Here is a 23,131-nt window from a genome sequence, read left to right as displayed (position 1 = left end):
AACCCCACCCTGTCCCAATGTATGTAGGAGAGCTCTTGAAAATATTTTTTGAGGAAAAGATGCGAAAATCCCCAAGGACCGCTCTTATTTCATTCCTCACATTCCCTTTCACTGCAAAATTAATTCTCAGCAGCTCCCTGGGAGAAAACTTTTACAATAAAGGAGAAAGAATAAGGAACACAATGAAAATATCTTTAATGCAACAGAAAATAGCAGAGGCCTAATCTCCCCTCCCTGCAGCTCCCCCACCCCACATAACCCGTTCCAATTCTCTCTCCGTTTCCATCCATGCTTCCAAACTTTCTCTGTTAGGCTTCCTGAGCCACATCTTGCTCTGTTTGCGATCACAGCACACTTTCTTTGATGCTGCTATTTCTTCTCTTCCCTTCCTTCTGGGATGCTGACAGCTTGCCACCCAGCACACTAGGATACCACACCATGAACAGAGCACACAGACAGCCACTGTTAGCAAGACATGTATTGGCATCACAGTCCAAAAAACAAAACAGTCTGTGGGGAGGGGCAGGGTCGATGGTGAAAGGGGCAGGGTCTATGGGGAGAGGGGAGGGGTCTATGGGGAGAGGGGAGGGATCTATGGGGAGAGGGGAGGGTCCATGGGAGAGGGCGGGGTCTATGGGGAGAGGGGTGGGGTCTATGGGGAGAGGGGAGGGGTCCATGGGGAGAGGGGAGGGATCTATGGGGAGAGGGGCGAGGTCTATGGGGAGAGGGGCTGGTTCATGGGGAGAGGGGAGGGTCCATGGGAGAGGGCGGGGTCTATGGGGAGAGGGGTGGGGTCTATGCGGAGAGTGGCGGGGTCTATGGGGAGAGGGGAGGGTTCTATGGGGAGAGGGGAGGGTCCTATGGGGAGAGGGGAGGGTTCTATGGGGAGAGGGGTGGGGCATATGGGGAGAGGGGAGGAGTCTATGGGGAGAGGGGAGGAGTCTATGGGGAGGGGAGGGTTTTATGGGGAGAGGGGTGGGGTCTATGGGGAGAGGGGCGGGTATATGGGGAGAGGGATCTATGGGGAGACGGGTGGGGTCTATAGGGAGAGTGGAGAGTTCTATGGGGGGAGGGCGAGTCCATGGGGAAAGGGGCAGGGCCTGTGCAGGAAGAGGCATGGTCTATGGTGAAAGGGGAAGGTTCTGTGGGGAAAGGGATGGGGTCTGTTGGGGAAGTGGTGGTTCTTTGGGGGAATGTGCAGGTTGTTGGGGAAAGGGGCAGGTCTGTGGGGGAAGGGGCAGTGTTTATGGCAAAAGGGGTGCGGTCTTTGGGGGAATGAGCGGGTTTGTGGGGGAAGGGGGAAGCCGATGGAGAAAGGGGAGAGGTCTGAGAGAGAATGGGCAGATCTTTGGGAGAAGGGGTGGAGGTCTGTATGGGAAGGGCCTAATTTATGCAGAAATGGGCGGGATCTGTGGGGAAAGGAGTGTGGCCTCTGGGTAGAGGGGTGAGGTTTGTGAAAAAATCTGTGGGTGCATGAGGAAATGGGAGGGGTGGGTGGGGAGATGGGCGGCGTCCATGGGGAATGGGTGTGGTTTGTGTGAAAAGGGGAGGGGTGCATGGGGAAATGGGCGGGGCCTATGGGAGAATGGGTGTGGTTTGTGGGGCAAGGAGAGGGGGGCGTGGGGAAACGGGCAGGGACTCGGGGAGAATGGGTGTGGTTTGTGGGGCAAGGGGAGGGTGGGTGGGGAAACAGGCGGAGCCTATGGGAGAATGGGTGTGGTTTGTGGGGCAAGAGGAGGGGTACGTGGGGAAACGGGTGGGGTGGGTGGGGAAATGGGCTATCTGGGGCAAGTTATTGAAGCATGACAGAATATTGAAGTGGTCAGACTTACCTGGTTCCATGAGGTTGGTTTATAATGGAGACTTTGCCACTTGTTGAAACTGTACTTCCTGAATTCGGTTATACATGGAAAGAGCAAATTATCGCAGTTAAAACAGCTTTCATAAAACACTTTATGCTGCCAGTATTTCGGGAGGTTATCTTGACCTTCAAAAGAATGATACCAGGGCCGAAAGGGTTACATTCTGAGGACAGGTTGCATAGACTAGGTTTATAATCCCTCGAGTGCAGAATATCTAATTCAGGTGGTTAAGATGATTAAAGGAGATGATTGAATCGAGCAAGGGAAACTATTTCCTCTGCTGGGGGGAGTCATAACCTTAAAATTAGAGCCAGGTCCCTTGAGGTCAGGAAGCACTGCTTCACACGAGGAGTAGTGGAAAACTAGCACTCTCTCCCTTCGAAAAGCTGTTGAGGCTGTGGGTGGGTGGGAGGGGGTCGGCCGGGCGGGGGGTTTGTCAATTGGAGCTTTCAACACTGAGATTGATAGGTCTTTGTTAGGTAAGGGTATCAAAGGTTACAGAACTGTAAGGGCAAGATTGATCATCAAAGATGTTACCTGGCTATTGTGAAGGCACTCGCGTCCTCGACCAGGCCAACATCCCCAGCATTGAAGTACTGACCACACTCGACCAGCTCCGCTGGGCAGGCCACATTGTCCACATGCCTGACACAAGACTCCCAAAGCCAGCGCTCTGCTCGGAACTCCTACACGGCAAGCGAGCCCCAGATGGGCAGAGGAAATGTTTCAAGGACACCCTCAAAGCCTCCCTGATAAAGTGCAACATCCCCACCGGCACCTGGCCATAGACCGCCCTAAGTGGAGGAAGTGCATCCGGGAGGGCGCTGAGCACCTCGAGTCTCGTCGCCGAGAGCATGCAGAAATCAAGTGCAGGCAGCGGAAAGAGCGTGCGGCAAACCTGTCCCACCCACCCCTTCCCTCAACAACTATCTGTCCCACCTGTGACAGGGACTGTGGTTCTCGTATTGGACTGTTCAGCCACCTGAGAACTCACTTTTAGAGTGGAAGCAAGTCTTCCTCGATTCCGAGGGGCTGCCTATGATGATGATGATGATGACGACTGAGCTGGCTAAACAAGAGGTATGCTAAAAACCACACATATGCATAAAACACAATAGAGTCACAAGGTGACCACTCGTTGACCTCGGGCTCAAGGAAGCAGTAAAGAAAATCCAAAGAGGAACTAACCATATAAGGTGAGTGACACCTGGAAGAAGGGAACAAATGGGTATTCGATCACGGGTTAGTACGACCAATCACGTCACTGTTAAGGTCCGTCAATGAGGACACTCATGTGCCAAAACCTGTATAATTATCCTCATCATCATCATAGGCAGTCCCTCAGAATCGAGGAAGACGTGTTTCCACTCTAAAAGTGAGTTTCAGGTGGTTGAACAGTCCAATACGAGAACCACAGTCCCTGTCACAGGTGGGACAGATAGTTGTTGAGGGTAAGGGAGGGTGGGACAGGTTTGCCGCACGCTCTTTCCACTGCCTGCATTTGATTTCTGCATGCTCTCGGCGATGAGACTCGAGGAGCTCAGCGCCCTCCTGGATGCACTTCCTCTACTTTGGGCGGTCTTTAGCCAGGGACTCCCAGGTGTCAGTGGGGATGTTGCACTTTATCAGGGAGGCTTTGAGGGTGTCCTTGTAATGTTTCCTCTGCCCACCTTTGGCTCGTTTGCCGTGAAGGAGTTCCGAGTGGAGCACTTGCTTTGGGAGTCTCGTGTCTGGCATGCAGACAATGTGGCCTGCCCAGCGGATCTGATCAAGTGCAGTCAGTGCTTCAATGCTGGGGATGTTGGCCTGGTCGAGGACGCTAACGTTGGTGTGTCTGTCTTCCCAGGGGATTTACAGGATCTTGCGGAGACATCTCACACAGAGGGCAACTAGTTCCGGACATGAAATTCTGGCCTTGCCAGTGACACCCACACCTAGAGAACGATGAGAATAAGGTTCCTTTCCCACTTTTCTCCCCCTCCTGTCCTCTGAGCTGAGGCAGACCTGCAGTTCATGTAACAGCGCTGGTGGAGTCACACCTTCTGGCTAATCACAGTTTGCTCCCCATCCTCCGGCAGTTGCCGCTCGTTAGGCAAACAGAGGCTTGAGGCAGCGGGTTGTAGGTTCGAGTCTCACTCCAGGGACTTGAGCACACAATCCAGGCTGACACTCCAGCATAGTGCTGAGGGAGCGCTGCACTGTCGAAGGTGCCGTCTGTCGGGTGAGACGTTAAATCGTCTGCGCTCTCAGGTGCATGCCACTATTTCGAAGAAGAGCAGCGGAGTTCTCCCCGGTATCCTGAACCAATATTTATTCCTCAATCAATGTGACAAAAACAGATTATGTGGAAGTAGAATTGCTCGATGTAACTCTGTAACTAGAATTATTTAATGGCCAGTGACTGATTCGCAGGGGCCTGAATCAATCTTCCACCAATGTGCTGATTGCAGCAGGAGAGACGCCCCCCGGATATTGTACGCTGAGTTATTTATCTCCTTTGCTGCTATTTTGGATCTTGCTGTGCTGAAACTGGCTACTGTGTCTTCGTATAATGACTTGGGGCCAAGGGGCCAAGGGGCATAATCGCAACGTTTGCAGATGACGTGGGGATCAGAAATGCAGTAAACTATAAGGGTAGTAACAGACATCAGGCGGACACAGACAGCCTGGTGAAATGGGCAGACACAAGGCAGCTGAAATTTGAATCAGAAAAGTGTGAAATGATTCACTTTGGTAGGAAGTATGAGGAATGTTAATATCAACTAAATGGTGCAGCACCAGAGAGAGCTGGGGGTACAGAGACAGAGAGACATCGGGGTGAGGGTCAGAGAGAGCTGGGGGTACAGGGACAGAGAGAGCTGGGGGTACAGAGACAGAGAGACATCGGGGTGAGGGACAGAGACAGCTGGGGGTACAGGGACAGAGAGAGCTGGGGGTACAGGGACAGAGAGAGCTGGGGGTACCGGGACAGAGAGACATCGTGGTGAGGGACAGAGAGAGCTGGGGGTACAGGGACAGAGAGAGCTGGGGGTACAGAGACAGAGAGAGCTGGGGGTACAGGGACAGAGAGAGCTGGGGGTACAGGGACAGAGAGAGCTGGGGGTACAGGGACAGAGAGAGCTGGGGGTACAGGGACAGAGAGAGCTGGGGGTACAGGGACAGAGAGAGCTGGGGGTACAGAGACAGAGAGACATCGGGGTGAGGGACAGAGAGAGCTGGGGGTACAGGGACAGAGAGAGCTGGGGGTACAGAGACAGAGAGAGCTGGGGGTACAGGGACAGAGAGAGCTGGGGATACAGGGACAGAGAGAGCTGGGGGTACAGGGACAGAGAGAGCTGGGGGTACAGAGACAGAGAGAGCTGGGGGTACAGGGACAGAGAGAGCTGGGGTACAGGGACAGAGAGAGCTGGGGGTACAGAGACAGAGAGAGCTGGGGGTACAGGGACAGAGAGAGCTGGGGGTACAGGGACAGAGAGAGCTGGGGTACAGGGACAGAGAGAGCTGGGGGTACAGGGACAGAGAGAGCTGGGGGTACAGGGACAGAGAGAGCTGGGGGTACAGGGACAGAGAGAGCTGGGGATACAGGGACAGAGAGAGCTGGGGGTACAGGGACAGAGAGAGCTGGGGGTACAGGGACAGAGAGACATTAGGGTGAGGGACAGAGAGAGCTGGGGGTACAGGGACAGAGAGAGCTGGGGGTACAGGGACAGAGAGACATCGGGGTGAGGGACAGAGAGAGCTGGGGGTACAGGGACAGAGAGAGCTGGGGGTACAGGGACAGAGAGAGCTGGGGGTACCGGGACAGAGAGACATCGGGGTGAGGAACAGAGAGAGCTGGGGGTACAGGGACAGAGAGAGCTGGGGGTACAGAGACAGAGAGACATCGGGGTGAGGGACAGAGAGACATCGGGGTGAGGAACAGAGAGAGCTGGGGGTACAGGGACAGAGAGAGCTGGGGGTACAGGGACAGAGAGAGCTGGGGGTACAGGGACAGAGAGACATCGGGGTGAGGGACAGAGAGAGCTGGGGGTACAGACAGAGAGAGCTGGGGGTACAGGGACAGAGAGAGCTGGGGGTACAGGGACAGAGAGAGCTGGGGGTACAGGGACAGAGAGACATCAGGATGAGGGACAGAGAGAGCTGGGGGTACAGGGACAGAGAGAGCTGGGGGTACAGGGACAGAGAGACATCGGGGTGAGGGACAGAGAGAGCTGGGGGTACAGGGAAAGAGAGAGCTGGGGGTACAGGGACAGAGAGACATCGGGGTGAGGGACAGAGAGAGCTGGGGGTACAGGGACAGAGAGAGCTGGGGGTACAGGGACAGAGAGACATCGGGGTGAGGGACAGAGAGAGCTGGGGATACAGGAACAGAGAGAGCTGGGGGTACAGGGACAGAGAGAGCAGGGGGTACAGGGACAGAGAGACATCGGGGTGAGGGACAGAGAGAGCTGGGGATACAGGGACAGAGAGAGCTGGGGGTACAGGGACAGAGAAACCTGGGCGTGTGGGACAGAGACAGCCGGGAATAAAGGGACAGAGAGAGCTGGGCGTGTGGGACAGAGAGATTGGGGGTACAGGGACAGAGAGACCTCGGGGTGAGGGACAGAGAGAGCTGGGGGTACAGGGACAGAGAAACCTGGGCGTGTGGGACAGAGAGAGCTGGGGTGTGGGACAGAGAGATCGGGGGTACAGGGACAAAGAGAGCTGGGGGTGTGGGAGAGACAGAGAGAGAGCTGGGGGTACACTCACAAGACGGTGAAGGTGGCACGACAAGATGAAAAGGCTGTTATGAAGGAAGACGGGATGCTGGGCTTTATTATTAGAAGCACCCAGCCGACACACAAGGACAATTGCTAAACATGTATAAACCACCGGTTAGGTGTTAGCTCCAGTACTGCGTACAATTCTGGGCACCGCAAGACTGAAGAAGCTGGGGTTGTTCTCCTTAGATCCGAGAATGTTGAGAGCAGATTTTATAGAAGTGCTGAAAATCATGAACGGTTTTGATAGAGCAGTGAGGTGCGCTCTCTGTGCAATGTTCAGCCATGAACTCATTGAATGGCGGTGCAGGGTAGAAGGGCGGAAATGGCCTGCTCCTGCACCTATTTTCTAAGTGTGATATTTCAGGACACTGACAGAAAACAGAGAGAGACTGACAGTAACACAAGGAGAGAGACTGAGAGAAACACAAACAGAGAGACTGACAGAAACACAAGGAGAGAGAGAGACTGACAGAAACACAGAGCGAAAGACTGACAGAAACACAAAGAGAGTGTCTGACAGAAACACAGAGAGAGAGAGACTGACAAAAATACAGAGAGAGAGACTGACAGAAACAGAGAGAGTGAGACTGACAGAAACACAGAGAGAGAGAGACTGACAGAAACACATAGAGAGAGAGACTGACAGAAACACAGAGAGAGTCTGACAGAAACAGAGAGCGAGAGAGACTGACAGAAACACAGAGAGAGACTGACAGAAACAGAGAGAGAGGGAGAGACTGACAGAAACACAAACAGAGTCTGACAGAAACACAGAGAGAGAGAGACTGACAAAAATACAGAGAGAGAGACAGAGAGAAACACAGAGAGAGACTGTCAGAAACACAGAGAGAGAGACTGACAGAAACACAGAGAGAGAGAGACTGACAAAAATAGAGAGAGAGAGACAGAGAGAAACACAGAGAGAGACTGACAGAATCACAGAGAAAGAGACTGACAGAAACACAGAGAGAGAGAAACTGACAAAAATACAGAGAGAGAGACAGAGAGAAACACAGAGAGAGACTGACAGAATCACAGAGAAAGAGATTGACAGAAACACAGAGAGAGATAGACTGACAAAAATACAGAGAGAGAGACAGAGAGAAACACAGAGAGAGACTGACAGAATCACAGTGAAAGAGACTGACAGAAACACAGAGAGAGACTGACAGAAATACAGAGAGAGACTGATAGAAACATAGAGAGAGACTGACAGAAACACAGAGAGAGACTGACAAAAACAGAGAGAGAGAGTGAGACTGACAGAAACACAAAGAGAGACTGACAGAAACACAGTGAGAGAGAGTCTGACAGAAACATAGAGAGAGACTGACAGAAACACAGAAAGAGAGACTGAGAGAAACACAGAGAGAGTGTCTGACAGAAACACAGGGCATGAGACAGTCAGAAACACAGAGAGAGAGACGGGGAGAAACACAGAGAGAGACTGACAGAAACACAGAGAAAGAGACAGAGAGAAACAGAGAGAGAGACACTGACAGAAACACAGAGAGAGTGTCTGACAGAAACACAGGGCAAGAGACAGTCAGAAACACAGAGAGAGAAACTGAGAGAAACACAGAGAGAGAGACTGACAGAAACATAGTGCGAGAGAGACTGACAGTAACACAGAGAGAGATAGACTGAGAGAAACACAGAGAGACTGACAGAAACACAAACAGAGTCTGACAGAAACACAGAGAGAGAGAGACTGACAAAAATACAGAGAGAGAGACAGAGAGAAACACAGAGAGAGACTGTCAGAAACACAGAGAGAGAAACTGACAGAAACAGAGAGAGAGAGAGAGACTGACAAAAATAGAGAGAGAGAGACAGAGAGAAACACAGAGAGAGACTGACAGAATCACAGAGAAAGAGACTGACAGAAACACACAGAGAGAGAGAAACTGACAAAAATACAGAGAGAGAGACAGAGAGAAACACAGAGAGAGACTGACAGAATCACAGAGAAAGAGATTGACAGAAACACAGAGAGAGATAGACTGACAAAAATACAGAGAGAGAGACAGAGAGAAACACAGAGAGAGACTGACAGAATCACAGTGAAAGAGACTGACAGAAACACAGAGAGAGACTGACAGAAATACAGAGAGAGACTGATAGAAACATAGAGAGAGACTGACAGAAACACAGAGAGAGACTGACAAAAACAGAGAGAGAGAGTGAGACTGACAGAAACACAAAGAGAGACTGACAGAAACACAGTGAGAGAGAGTCTGACAGAAACATAGAGAGAGACTGACAGAAACACAGAAAGAGAGACTGAGAGAAACACAGAGAGAGTGTCTGACAGAAACACAGGGCATGAGACAGTCAGAAACACAGAGAGAGAGACGGGGAGAAACACAGAGAGAGACTGACAGAAACACAGAGAAAGAGACAGAGAGAAACAGAGAGAGAGACACTGACAGAAACACAGAGAGAGAGACTGACAGAAACACATAGAGAGAGAGAGACTGACAGAAACACAGAGAGAGACTGACAAAAACAGAGAGAGCGAGTGAGACTGACAGAAACACAAAGAGAGACTGACAGAAACACAGAGAGATAGACTGAGAGAAACACAGAGAGAGTGTCTGACAGAAACACAGGGCAAGAGACAGTCAGAAACACAGAGAGAGAAACTGAGAGAAACACAGAGAGAGAGACTGACAGAAACACAGTGCGAGAGAGACTGACAGTAACACAGAGAGAGATAGACTGAGAGAAACACAGAGAGACTGACAGAAACACAGAGAAAGACTGACAGAAACGCAGAGAGACTGACAGAAAAAGAGAGAGAGAGACTGACAGAAACATAGAGAGAGACTGACAGAAACACAGAGAGAGAGTGACAAAAACAGAGAGAGCGAGTGAGACTGACAGAAACACAAAGAGAGACTGACAGAAACACAGAAAGAGAGACTGAGAGAAACACAGAGAGAGTGTCTGACAGAAACACAGGGCATGAGACAGTCAGAAACACAGAGAGAGAGACGGGGAGAAACACAGAGAGAGACTTACAGAAACACAGAGAAATAGACAGAGAGAAACAGAGAGAGAGAGACACTGACAGAAACACAGAGAGATAGACTGACAGAAACACAGAGAGAGTGTCTGACAGAAACACAGGGCATGAGACAGTCAGAAACACAGAGAGAGAGACTGACAGAAACAAAAAGAGAGACTGAGAGAAACACAGAGAGAGACTGACAGAAACACAGAGAGAGAGTGACAGAAACACAGAGAGAGAGACTGAGAGAAACACAGAGAGAAACTGAGAGAAACACAGAGAGACTGACAGAAACACAGAGAGAGAGACTGAGAGAAACACAGAGAGAGACTGACAGAAACACAGAGAGAGACAGACAGAAACACAGAGAGAGAGAGAGAGACTGACAGAAACACAGAGAGTCTGACAGAAAGACAGAGAGAGAGAGAGACTGACAGAAACACAGAGACAGACTGACAAAAACAGAGAGAGAGAGTATGACAGAAAGACAGAGAGAGAGAGACTGACAGAAAAACAGAGAGAGTCTGACAGAAACAGAGAGCGAGAGAGACTGACAGAAACACAGAGAGAGACTGACATAAACACAGCGAGAGAGAGACTGACAGAAACACATAGAGAGAGAGACTGACAGAAACACAGAGAGAGTCTGACAGAAACAGAGAGCGAGAGAGACTGACAGAAACACAGAGAGAGACTGACAGAAACAGAGAGAGAGGGAGAGACTGACAGAAACACAAACAGAGTCTGACAGAAACACAGAGAGAGCGAGACTGACAAAAATACAGAGAGAGAGACAGAGAGAAACACAGAGGGAGACTGACAGAAACACAGAGAGAGAGACTGACAGAAACACAGAGAGAGAGAGACTGACAAAAATACAGACAGAGAGACAGAGAGAAACACAGAGAGAGACTGACAGAATCACAGAGAAAGAGACTGACAGAAACACAGAGAGAGACTGACAGAAATACAGAGAGAGACTGATAGAAACATAGAGAGAGACTGACAGAAACACAGAGAGAGACTGACAAAAACAGAGAGAGAGAGTGAGACTGACAGAAACACAAAGAGAGACTGACAGAAACACAGAGAGAGAGAGACTGACAGAAACATAGAGAGAGACTGACAGAAACACAGAGAGAGAGACTGAGAGAAACACAGAGAGAGTGTCTGACAGAAACACAGGGCATGAGACAGTCAGAAACACAGAGAGAGAGACGGAGAGAAACACAGAGAGAGACTGACAGAAACACAGAGAAAGAGACAGAGAGAAACAGAGAGAGAGACACTGACAGAAACACAGAGAGAGAGACTGACAGAAACACATAGAGAGAGAGAGACTGACAGAAACACAGAGAGAGACTGACAAAAACAGAGAGAGCGAGTGAGACTGACAGAAACACAAAGAGAGACTGACAGAAACACAGAGAGAGAGACTGAGAGAAACACAGAGAGAGTGTCTGACAGAAACACAGGGCAAGAGACAGTCAGAAACACAGAGAGAGAAACTGAGAGAAACACAGAGAGAGAGACTGACAGAAACACAGTGCGAGAGAGACTGACAGTAACACAGAGAGAGATAGACTGAGAGAAACACAGAGAGACTGACAGAAACACAGAGAAAGACTGACAGAAACGCAGAGAGACTGACAGAAAAAGAGAGAGAGAGACTGACAGAAACACAGAGAGAGAGAGTGACAGAAACACAGAGAGAGATTGACAGAAACACAGAGAGAGTCTGACAGAAACAGAGAGCGAGAGAGACTGACAGAAACACAAAGAGAGACTGACAGAAACACAGAAAGAGAGACTGAGAGAAACACAGAGAGAGTGTCTGACAGAAACACAGGGCATGAGACAGTCAGAAACACAGAGAGAGAGACGGGGAGAAACACAGAGAGAGACTTACAGAAACACAGAGAAATAGACAGAGAGAAACAGAGAGAGAGAGACACTGACAGAAACACAGAGAGAGAGACTGACAGAAACACAGAGAGAGTGTCTGACAGAAACACAGGGCATGAGACAGTCAGAAACACAGAGAGAGAGACTGACAGAAACAAAAAGAGAGACTGAGAGAAACACAGAGAGAGACTGACAGAAACACAGAGAGAGAGTGACAGAAACACAGAGAGAGACTGAGAGAAACACAGAGAGAAACTGAGAGAAACACAGAGAGACTGACAGAAACACAGAGAGAGAGACTGAGAGAAACACAGAGAGAGACTGACAGAAACACAGAGAGAGACAGACAGAAACACAGAGAGAGAGAGAGAGACTGACAGAAACACAGAGAGTCTGACAGAAAGACAGAGAGAGAGAGAGACTGACAGAAACACAGAGACAGACTGACAAAAACAGAGAGAGAGAGTATGACAGAAAGACAGAGAGAGAGAGACTGACAGAAAAACAGAGAGAGTCTGACAGAAACAGAGAGCGAGAGAGACTGACAGAAACACAGAGAGAGACTGACATAAACACAGCGAGAGAGAGACTGACAGAAACACATAGAGAGAGAGACTGACAGAAACACAGAGAGAGTCTGACAGAAACAGAGAGCGAGAGAGACTGACAGAAACACAGAGAGAGACTGACAGAAACAGAGAGAGAGGGAGAGACTGACAGAAACACAAACAGAGTCTGACAGAAACACAGAGAGAGCGAGACTGACAAAAATACAGAGAGAGAGACAGAGAGAAACACAGAGGGAGACTGACAGAAACACAGAGAGAGAGACTGACAGAAACACAGAGAGAGAGAGACTGACAAAAATACAGACAGAGAGACAGAGAGAAACACAGAGAGAGACTGACAGAATCACAGAGAAAGAGACTGACAGAAACACAGAGAGAGACTGACAGAAATACAGAGAGAGACTGATAGAAACATAGAGAGAGACTGACAGAAACACAGAGAGAGACTGACAAAAACAGAGAGAGAGAGTGAGACTGACAGAAACACAAAGAGAGACTGACAGAAACAGAGAGAGAGAGTGACAGAAACATAGAGAGAGACTGACAGAAACACAGAGAGAGAGACTGAGAGAAACACAGAGAGAGTGTCTGACAGAAACACAGGGCATGAGACAGTCAGAAACACAGAGAGAGAGACGGAGAGAAACACAGAGAGAGACTGACAGAAACACAGAGAAAGAGACAGAGAGAAACAGAGAGAGAGACACTGACAGAAACACAGAGAGAGAGACTGACAGAAACACATAGAGAGAGAGAGACTGACAGAAACACAGAGAGAGACTGGCAAAAACAGAGAGAGCGAGTGAGACTGACAGAAACACAAAGAGAGACTGACAGAAACACAGAGAGAGAGACTGAGAGAAACACAGAGAGAGTGTCTGACAGAAACACAGGGCAAGAGACAGTCAGAAACACAGAGAGAGAAACTGAGAGAAACACAGAGAGAGAGACTGACAGAAACACAGTGCGAGAGAGACTGACAGTAACACAGAGAGAGATAGACTGAGAGAAACACAGAGAGACTGACAGAAACACAGAGAAAGACTGACAGAAACGCAGAGAGACTGACAGAAAAAGAGAGAGAGAGACTGACAGAAACACAGAGAGAGAGAGTGACAGAAACACAGAGAGAGATTGACAGAAACACAGAGAGAGTCTGACAGAAACAGAGAGCGAGAGAGACTGACAGAAACACAGAGAGTGTCTGACAGAAACAGAGAGCGAGAGAGACTGACAGAAACACAGAGAGAGACTGACAGAAACAGAGAGAGTGAGACTGACAGAAACACAAAGAGAGTCTGACAGAAACACAGAGAGAGAGAGACTGACAAAAATACAGAGAGAGAGACTGACAGAAACAGAGAGAGTGAGACTGACAGAAATACAGAGAGAGACTGACAGAAATATAGAGAGAGACTGATAGAAACACAGAGAAAGAGACAGAGAGAAACAGAGAGAGAGACTGACAGAAATACAGAGAGAGACTGATAGAAATACAGAGGGAGACTGACAGAATCACAGAGAAAGAGACTGACAGAAACACAGAGAGAGACTGACAGAAATACAGAGAGAGACTGATAGAAACACAGAGAAAGAGACAGAGAGAAACAGAGAGAGAGAGACTGACAGAAACACAGAGAGAGAGACTGACAGAAACACATAGAGAGAGAGAGACTGACAGAAACACAGAGAGAGGCTGACAGAAACAGAGAGCGAGAGAGACTGACAGAAACAGAGAGCGAGAGAGACTGACAGAAACACAGTGCGAGAGAGACTGACAGTAACACAGAGAGTGATAGACTGAGAGAAACACAGAGAGACTGACAGAAACACAGAGAAAGACTGACAGAAACGTAGAGAGACTGACAGAAACACAGAGAGAGAGACTGAGAGAAACACAGAGAGACTGACAGAAACACAGAGAAAAACTGACAGAAACACAGAGAGACTGACAGAAACACAGAGAGAGACTGAGAGAAACACAGAGAGAGACTGACAGAAACAGAGAGAGAGAGACTGACATCAACACAGAGAGAGAGACTGAGAGAAACACAGAGAGAGACTGACAGAAAAAGAGAGAGAGACTGAGAGAAACACAGAGAGACTGACAGAAACACAGAGAGAGACTGACAGAAACAAAGAGAGAGAGAGAGACTGACAGAAACACAGAGAGTCTGACAGAAAGACAGAGAGAGAGAGAGACTGACAGAAACACAAAGAGAGACTGACAAAAACAGAGAGAGAGAGTATGACAGAAAGACAGAGAGAGAGAGACTGACAGAAACACAGAGAGAGTCTGACAGAAACAGAGAGCGAGGGAGACTACAGAAACACAGAGAGAGACTGATAGAAACACAGAGAGAGACTGACAGAAACACAGAGAGAGAGAGACTGACAGAAACACATAGAGAGAGAGACTGACAGAAACACAGAGAGAGTCTGACAGAAACAGAGAGCGAGAGAGACTGACAGAAACACAGAGAGAGACTGACAGAAACAGAAAGAGAGGGAGAGACTGACAGAAACACAAACAGAGTCTGACAGAAACACAGAGAGAGAGAGACTGACAAAAATACAGAGAGAGAGACAGAGAGAAACACAGAGAGAGACTGTCAGAAACACAGAGAGAGAGACTGACAGAAACACAGAGAGAGACTGACAGAATCACAGAGAAAGAGACTGACAGAAACACAGAGAGAGAGAAACTGACAAAAATACAGAGAGAGAGACAGAGAGAAACACAGAGAGAGACTGACAGAATCACAGAGAAAGAGACTGACAGAAACACAGAGAGAGATAGACTGACAAAAATACAGAGAGAGAGACAGAGAGAAACACAGAGAGAGACTGACAGAATCACAGTGAAAGAGACTGACAGAAACACAGAGAGAGACTGACAGAAACACAGAGAGAGACTGACAGAAACACAGAGAGAGACTGACAACAACAGAGAGAGAGAGTGAGACTGACAGAAACACAAAGAGAGACTGACAGAAACACAGTGAGAGAGAGTCTGACAGAAACATAGAGAGAGACTGACAGAAACACAGAAAGAGAGACTGAGAGAAACACAGAGAAAGTGTCTGACAGAAACACAGGGCATGAGACAGTCAGAAACACAGAGAGAGAGACGGGGAGAAACACAGAGAGAGACTGACAGAAACACAGAGAAAGAGACAGAGAGAAACAGAGAGAGAGACACTGACAGAAACACAGTGAGAGAGACTGACAGAAACACATAGAGAGAGAGAGACTGACAGAAACACAGAGAGAGACTGACAAAAACAGAGAGAGCGAGTGAGACTGACAGAAACACAAAGAGAGACTGACAGAAACACAGAGAGAGAGACTGAGAGAAACACAGAGAGAGTGTCTGACAGAAACACAGGCCACGAGACAGTCAGAAACACAGAGAGAGAAACTGAGAGAAACACAGAGAGAGAGACTGACAGAAACACAGTGCGAGAGAGACTGACAGTAACACAGAGAGAGATAGACTGAGAGAAACACAGAGAGACTGACAGAAACACAGAGAAAGACTGACAGAAACGCAGAGAGACTGACAGAAAAAGAGAGAGAGAGACTGACAGAAACATAGAGAGAGACTGACAGAAACACAGAGAGAGAGAGTGACAGAAACACAGAGAGAGATTGACAGAAACACAGAGAGAGAGAGAGACTGACAGAAACACAAAGAGAGACTGACAAAAACAGAGAGAGAGAGTATGACAGAAAGACAGAGAGAGAGAGACTGACAGAAACACAGAGAGAGAGACTGACAGAAACACAGAGAGAGTCTGACAGAAACAGAGAGCGAGGGAGACTACAGAAACACAGAGAGAGACTGATAGAAACACAGAGAGAGAGAGACTGACAGAAACACATAGAGAGAGAGACTGACAAAAACACAGAGAGAGTCTGACAGAAACAGAGAGCGAGAGAGACTGACAGAAACACAGAGAGAGACTGACAGAAACAGAGAGAGAGGGAGAGACTGACAGAAACACAAACAGAGTCTGACAGAAACACAGAGAGAGAGAGACTGACAAAAATACAGAGAGAGAGACAGAGAGAAACACAGAGAGAGACTGTCAGAAACACAGAGAGAGAGACTGACAGAAACACAGAGAGAGAGAGACTGACAAAAATAGAGAGAGAGAGACAGAGAGAAACACAGAGAGAGACTGACAGAATCACAGAGAAAGAGACTGACAGAAAAACAGAGAGAGAGAAACTGACAAAAATACAGAGAGAGAGACAGAGAGAAACACAGAGAGAGACTGACAGAATCACAGAGAAAGAGATTGACAGAAACACAGAGAGAGATAGACTGACAAAAATACAGAGAGAGAGACAGAGAGAAACACAGAGAGAGACTGACAGAATCACAGTGAAAGAGACTGACAGAAACACAGAGAGAGACTGACAGAAATACAGAGAGAGACTGATAGAAACATAGAGAGAGACTGACAGAAACACAGAGAGAGACTGACAAAAACAGAGAGAGAGAGTGAGACTGACAGAAACACAAAGAGAGACTGACAGAAACACAGTGAGAGAGAGTCTGACAGAAACATAGAGAGAGACTGACAGAAACACAGAAAGAGAGACTGAGAGAAACACAGAGAGAGTGTCTGACAGAAACACAGGGCATGAGACAGTCAGAAACACAGAGAGAGAGACGGGGAGAAACACAGAGAGAGACTGACAGAAACACAGAGAAAGAGACAGAGAGAAACAGAGAGAGAGACACTGACAGAAACACAGAGAGAGAGACTGACAGAAACACATAGAGAGAGAGAGACTGACAGAAACACAGAGAGAGACTGACAAAAACAGAGAGAGCGAGTGAGACTGACAGAAACACAAAGAGAGACTGACAGAAACACAGAGAGATAGACTGAGAGAAACACAGAGAGAGTGTCTGACAGAAACACAGGGCAAGAGACAGTCAGAAACACAGAGAGAGAAACTGAGAGAAACACAGAGAGAGAGACTGACAGAAACACAGTGCGAGAGAGACTGACAGTAACACAGAGAGAGATAGACTGAGAGAAACACAGAGAGACTGACAGAAACACAGAGAAAGACTGACAGAAACGCAGAGAGACTGACAGAAAAAGTGAGAGAGAGACTGACAGAAACATAGAGAGAGACTGACAGAAACACAGAGAGAGAGAGTGACAGAAACACAGAGAGAGATTGACAGAAACACAGAGAGAGAAAGAGACTGACAGAAACACAAAGAGAGACTGACAAAAACAAAGAGAGAGAGTATGACAGAAAGACAGAGAGAGAGAGACTGACAGAAACACAGAGAGAGTCTGACAGAAACAGAGAGCGAGAGAGACTGACAGAAACACAGAGAGAGACTGACAGAAACAGAGAGAGAGGGAGAGACTGACAGAAACACAAACAGAGTCTGACAGAAACACAGAGAGAGAGAGACTGACAAAAATACAGAGAGAGAGACAGAGAGAAACACAGAGAGAGACTGACAGAATCACAGTGAAAGAGACTGACAGAAACACAGAGAGAGACTGACAGAAATACAGAGAGAGACTGATAGAAACATAGAGAGAGACTGACAGAAACACAGAGAGAGACTGACAAAAACAGAGAGAGAGAGTGAGACTGACAGAAACACAAAGAGAGACTGACAGAAACACAGTGAGAGAGAGTCTGACAGAAACATAGAGAGAGACTGACAGAAACACAGAAAGAGAGACTGAGAGAAACACAGAGAGAGTGTCTGACAGAAACACAGGGCATGAGACAGTCAGAAACACAGAGAGAGAGACGGGGAGAAACACAGAGAGAGACTGACAGAAACACAGAGAAAGAGACAGAGAGAAACAGAGAGAGAGACACTGACAGAAACACAGAGAGAGAGACTGACAGAAACACATAGAGAGAGAGAGACTGACAGAAACACAGAGAGAGACTGACAAAAACAGAGAGAGCGAGTGAGACTGACAGAAACACAAAGAGAGACTGACAGAAACACAGAGAGATAGACTGAGAGAAACACAGAGAGAGTGTCTGACAGAAACACAGGGCAAGAGACAGTCAGAAACACAGAGAGAGAAACTGAGAGAAACACAGAGAGAGAGACTGACAGAAACACAGTGCGAGAGAGACTGACAGTAACACAGAGAGAGATAGACTGAGAGAAACACAGAGAGACTGACAGAAACACAGAGAAAGACTGACAGAAACGCAGAGAGACTGACAGAAAAAGAGAGAGAGAGACTGACAGAAACATAGAGAGAGACTGACAGAAACACAGAGAGAGAGAGTGACAGAAACACAGAGAGAGATTGACAGAAACACAGAGAGAGAAAGAGACTGACAGAAACACAAAGAGAGACTGACAAAAACAAAGAGAGAGAGTATGACAGAAAGACAGAGAGAGAGAGACTGACAGAAACACAGAGAGAGTCTGACAGAAACAGAGAGCGAGAGAGACTGACAGAAACACAGAGAGAGACTGACAGAAACAGAGAGAGAGGGAGAGACTGACAGAAACACAAACAGAGTCTGACAGAAACACAGAGAGAGAGAGACTGACAAAAATACAGAGAGAGAGACAGAGAGAAACACAGAGAGAGACTGTCAGAAACACAGAGAGAGAGACTGACAGAAACACAGAGAGAGAGAGACTGACAAAAATAGAGAGAGAGAGACAGAGAGAAACACAGAGAGAGACTGACAGAATCACAGAGAAAGAGACTGACAGAAACACAGAGAGAGAGAAACTGACAAAAATACAGAGAGAGAGACAGAGAGAAACACAGAGAGAGACTGACAGAATCACAGAGAAAGAGACTGACAGAAACACAGAGAGAGATAGACTGACAGAAACACAGAAAGAGAGACTGAGAGAAACACAGAGAGAGTGTCTGACAGAAACACAGGGCATGAGACAGTCAGAAACACAGAGAGAGAGACGGGGAGAAACACAGAGAGAGACTGACAGAAACACAGAGAAAGAGACAGAGAGAAACAGAGAGAGAGACACTGACAGAAACACAGAGAGAGAGACTGACAGAAACACATAGAGAGAGAGAGACTGACAGAAACACAGAGAGAGACTGACAAAAACAGAGAGAGCGAGTGAGACTGACAGAAACACAAAGAGAGACTGACAGAAACACAGAGAGAGAGACTGAGAGAAACACAGAGAGAGTGTCTGACAGAAACACAGGGCAAGAGACAGTCAGAAACACAGAGAGAGAAACTGAGAGAAACACAGAGAGAGAGACTGACAGAAACACAGTGCGAGAGAGACTGACAGTAACACAGAGAGAGATAGACTGAGAGAAACACAGAGAGACTGACAGAAACACAGAGAAAGACTGACAGAAACGCAGAGAGACTGACAGAAAAAGAGAGAGAGAGACTGACAGAAACATAAAGAGAGACTGACAGAAACACAGAGAGAGAGAGTGACAGAAACACAGAGAGAGATTGACAGAAACACAGAGAGAGAGAGTGACAGAAACACAGAGAGAGACTGACAGAAACACAGAGAGAGACAGACAGAAACACACAGAGAGAGACTGATAGACACAGAGAGAGAGAGAGTGACAGAAACACAGAGAGAGTATGACAGAAACACAGAGAGAGAGAGTCTGACAGAAACACAGAGAGAAAGATACTGACAGAAACACAGAGAGAGTCTGACAGAAACAGAGAGCGAGAGAGACTGACAGAAACACAGAGAGAGTCTGACAGAAACAGAGAGCGAGAGAGACTGACAGAAACACAGAGAGAGACTGACAAAAACAGAGAGAGCGAGTGAGACTGACAGAAACACAAAGAGAGACTGACAGAAACACAGAGAGAGAGACTGAGAGAAACACAGAGAGAGAGTTCTGACAGAAAAACAGAGAGAGTGTCTGACAGAAAACCAGAGAGAGTGTCTGACAGAAACACAGGGCAAGAGACAGTCAGAAACACAGAGAGAGATAGACTGAGAGAAACACAGAGAGACTGACAGAAACACAGAGAAAGACTGACAGAAACGCAGAGAGACTGACAGAAAAAGAGACAGAGAGACTGACAGAAACATAGAGAGAGACTGACAGAAACACAGAGAAAGAGAGTGACAGAAACACAGAGAGAGATTGACAGAAACACAGAGAGAGAGAGTGACAGAAACACAGAGAGAGACTGACAGAAACGCAGAGAGAGAGTGACAGAAACATAGAGAGAGACTGACAGAAACACAGAGAAAGAGAGTGACAGAAACACAGAGAGAGATTGACAGAAACACAGAGAGAGAGAGTGACAGAAACACAGAGAGAGAGAGTGACAGAAACACAGAGAGAGTATGACAGAAACACAGAGGGAGAGAGACTGACAGAAACACATAGAGAGAGAGACTAACAGAAACACAGAGAGAGTCTGACAGAAACAGAGAGCGAGAGAGACTGACAGAAACACAGAGAGAGTCTGACAGAAACAGAGAGCGAGAGAGACTGACAGAAACACAGAGAGAGACTGACAGAAACAGAGAGAGTGAGACTGACAGAAACACAAAGAGAGTCTGACAGAAACACAGAGAGAGAGAGACTGACAAAAATACAGAGAGAGAGACTGACAGAAACAGAGAGAGTGAGACTGACAGAAATACAGAGAGAGACTGACAGAAATACAGAGAGAGACTGATAGAAACACAGAGAAAGAGACAGAGAGAAACAGAGAGAGAGAGACTGACAGAAACACAGAGAGAGAGACTGACAGAAACACATAGAGAGAGACTGACAGAAATAAAGAGAGAGACTGATAGAAAGACAGAGAAAGAGACAGAGAGAAACAGAGAGAGAGACTGACAGAAATACAGAGAGAGACTGATAGAAATACAGAGGGAGACTAACAGAATCACAGAGAAAGAGACTGACAGAAACACAGAGAGAGACTGACAGAAAAAGAGAGAGTGAGACTGACAGAAACACAAAGAGAGTCTGACAGAAACACAGAGAGAGAGAGACTGACAAAAATACAGAGAGAGAGACTGACAGAAACAGAGAGAGTGAGACTGACAGAAATACAGAGAGAGACTGACAGAAATACAGAGAGAGACTGATAGAAACACAGAGAAAGAGACAGAGAGAAACAGAGAGAGAGACTGACAGAAATACAGAGAGAGACTGATAGAAATACAGAGGGAGACTGACAGAATCACAGAGAAAGAGACTGACAGAAACACAGAGAGAGACTGACAGAAATACAGAGAGAGACTGATAGAAACACAGAGAAAGAGACAGAGAGAAACAGAGAGAGAGAGACTGACAGAAACACAGAGAGAGAGACTGACAGAAACACATAGAGAGAGAGAGACTGACAGAAACACAGAGAGAGGCTGACAGAAACAGAGAGCGAGAGAGACTGACAGAAACAGAGAGCGAGAGAGACTGACAGAAACACAGTGCGAGAGAGACTGACAGTAACACAGAGAGTGATAGACTGAGAGAAACACAGAGAGACTGACAGAAACACAGAGAAAGACTGACAGAAACGTAGAGAGACTGACAGAAACACAGAGAGAGAGACTGAGAGAAACACAGAGAGACTGACAGAAACACAGAGAAAAACTGACAGAAACAGAGAGAGACTGACAGAAACACAGAGAGAGACTGAGAGAAACACAGAGAGAGACTGACAGAAACAGAGAGAGAGAGACTGACATCAACACAGAGAGAGAGACTGAGAGAAACACAGAGAGAGACTGACAGAAAAAGAGAGAGAGACTGAGAGAAACACAGAGAGACTGACAGAAACACAGAGAGAGACTGACAGAAACAAAGAGAGAGAGAGAGACTGACAGAAACACAGAGAGTCTGACAGAAAGACAGAGAGAGAGAGAGACTGACAGAAACACAAAGAGAGACTGACAAAAACAGAGAGAGAGAGTATGACAGAAAGACAGAGAGAGAGAGACTGACAGAAACACAGAGAGAGTCTGACAGAAACAGAGAGCGAGGGAGACTACAGAAACACAGAGAGAGACTGATAGAAACACAGAGAGAGACTGACAGAAACACAGAGAGAGAGAGACTGACAGAAACACATAGAGAGAGAGACTGACAGAAACACAGAGAGAGTCTGACAGAAACACAGAGAGAGAGAGACTGACAGAAACACATAGAGAGAGAGACTGACAGAAACACAGAGAGAGTCTGACAGAAACAGAGAGCGAGAGAGACTGACAGAAACACAGAGAGAGACTGACAGAAACAGAAAGAGAGGGAGAGACTGACAGAAACACAAACAGAGTCTGACAGAAACACAGAGAGAGAGAGACTGACAAAAATACAGAGAGAGAGACAGAGAGAAACACAGAGAGAGACTGTCAGAAACACAGAGAGAGAGACTGACAGAAACACAGAGAGAGACTGACAGAATCACAGAGAAAGAGACTGACAGAAACACAGAGAGAGAGAAACTGACAAAAATACAGAGAGAGAGACAGAGAGAAACACAGAGAGAGACTGACAGAAACACAGAGAGAGACTGACAACAACAGAGAGAGAGAGTGAGACTGACAGAAACACAAAGAGAGACTGACAGAAACACAGTGAGAGAGAGTCTGACAGAAACATAGAGAGAGACTGACAGAAACACAGAAAGAGAGACTGAGAGAAACACAGAGAAAGTGTCTGACAGAAACACAGGGCATGAGACAGTCAGAAACACAGAGAGAGAGACGGGGAGAAACACAGAGAGAGACTGACAGAAACACAGAGAAAGAGACAGAGAGAAACAGAGAGAGAGACACTGACAGAAACACAGTGAGAGAGACTGACAGAAACACATAGAGAGAGAGAGACTGACAGAAACAGAGAGAGCGAGTGAGACTGACAGAAACACAAAGAGAGACTGACAGAAACACAGAGAGAGAGACTGAGAGAAACACAGAGAGAGTGTCTGACAGAAACACAGGCCAAGAGACAGTCAGAAACACAGAGAGAGAAACTGAGAGAAACACAGAGAGAGAGACTGACAGAAACACAG

At 47.4% G+C, this 23,131-nt stretch overlaps 1 protein-coding gene across 1 annotated transcript in view; it reads right to left on the bottom strand.

Moving 5' to 3' along the window:
* Nucleotides 1-212: 212 nt before the first annotated feature.
* The window catches only part of LOC139268193 (regulator of G-protein signaling protein-like), a 161,522-nt gene continuing 138,603 nt past the window's right edge, over nt 213-23,131 (bottom strand). The window contains exons 5-6 of the mRNA XM_070886243.1: nt 1,833-1,890; nt 213-423 (exon numbers count right to left, since the gene is read on the bottom strand). Coding sequence (XP_070742344.1) covers nt 345-423; nt 1,833-1,890 — 137 coding nt within the window. The 3' untranslated portion in view covers nt 213-344. The remainder of the gene's footprint in view (nt 424-1,832; nt 1,891-23,131) is intronic.

This window comes from Pristiophorus japonicus, chromosome 8 (assembly GCF_044704955.1).
Source record: "Pristiophorus japonicus isolate sPriJap1 chromosome 8, sPriJap1.hap1, whole genome shotgun sequence".
Lineage (NCBI taxonomy): Eukaryota > Metazoa > Chordata > Chondrichthyes > Pristiophoridae > Pristiophorus > Pristiophorus japonicus.
This window is presented reverse-complemented; position numbering and strand designations above follow the sequence as displayed.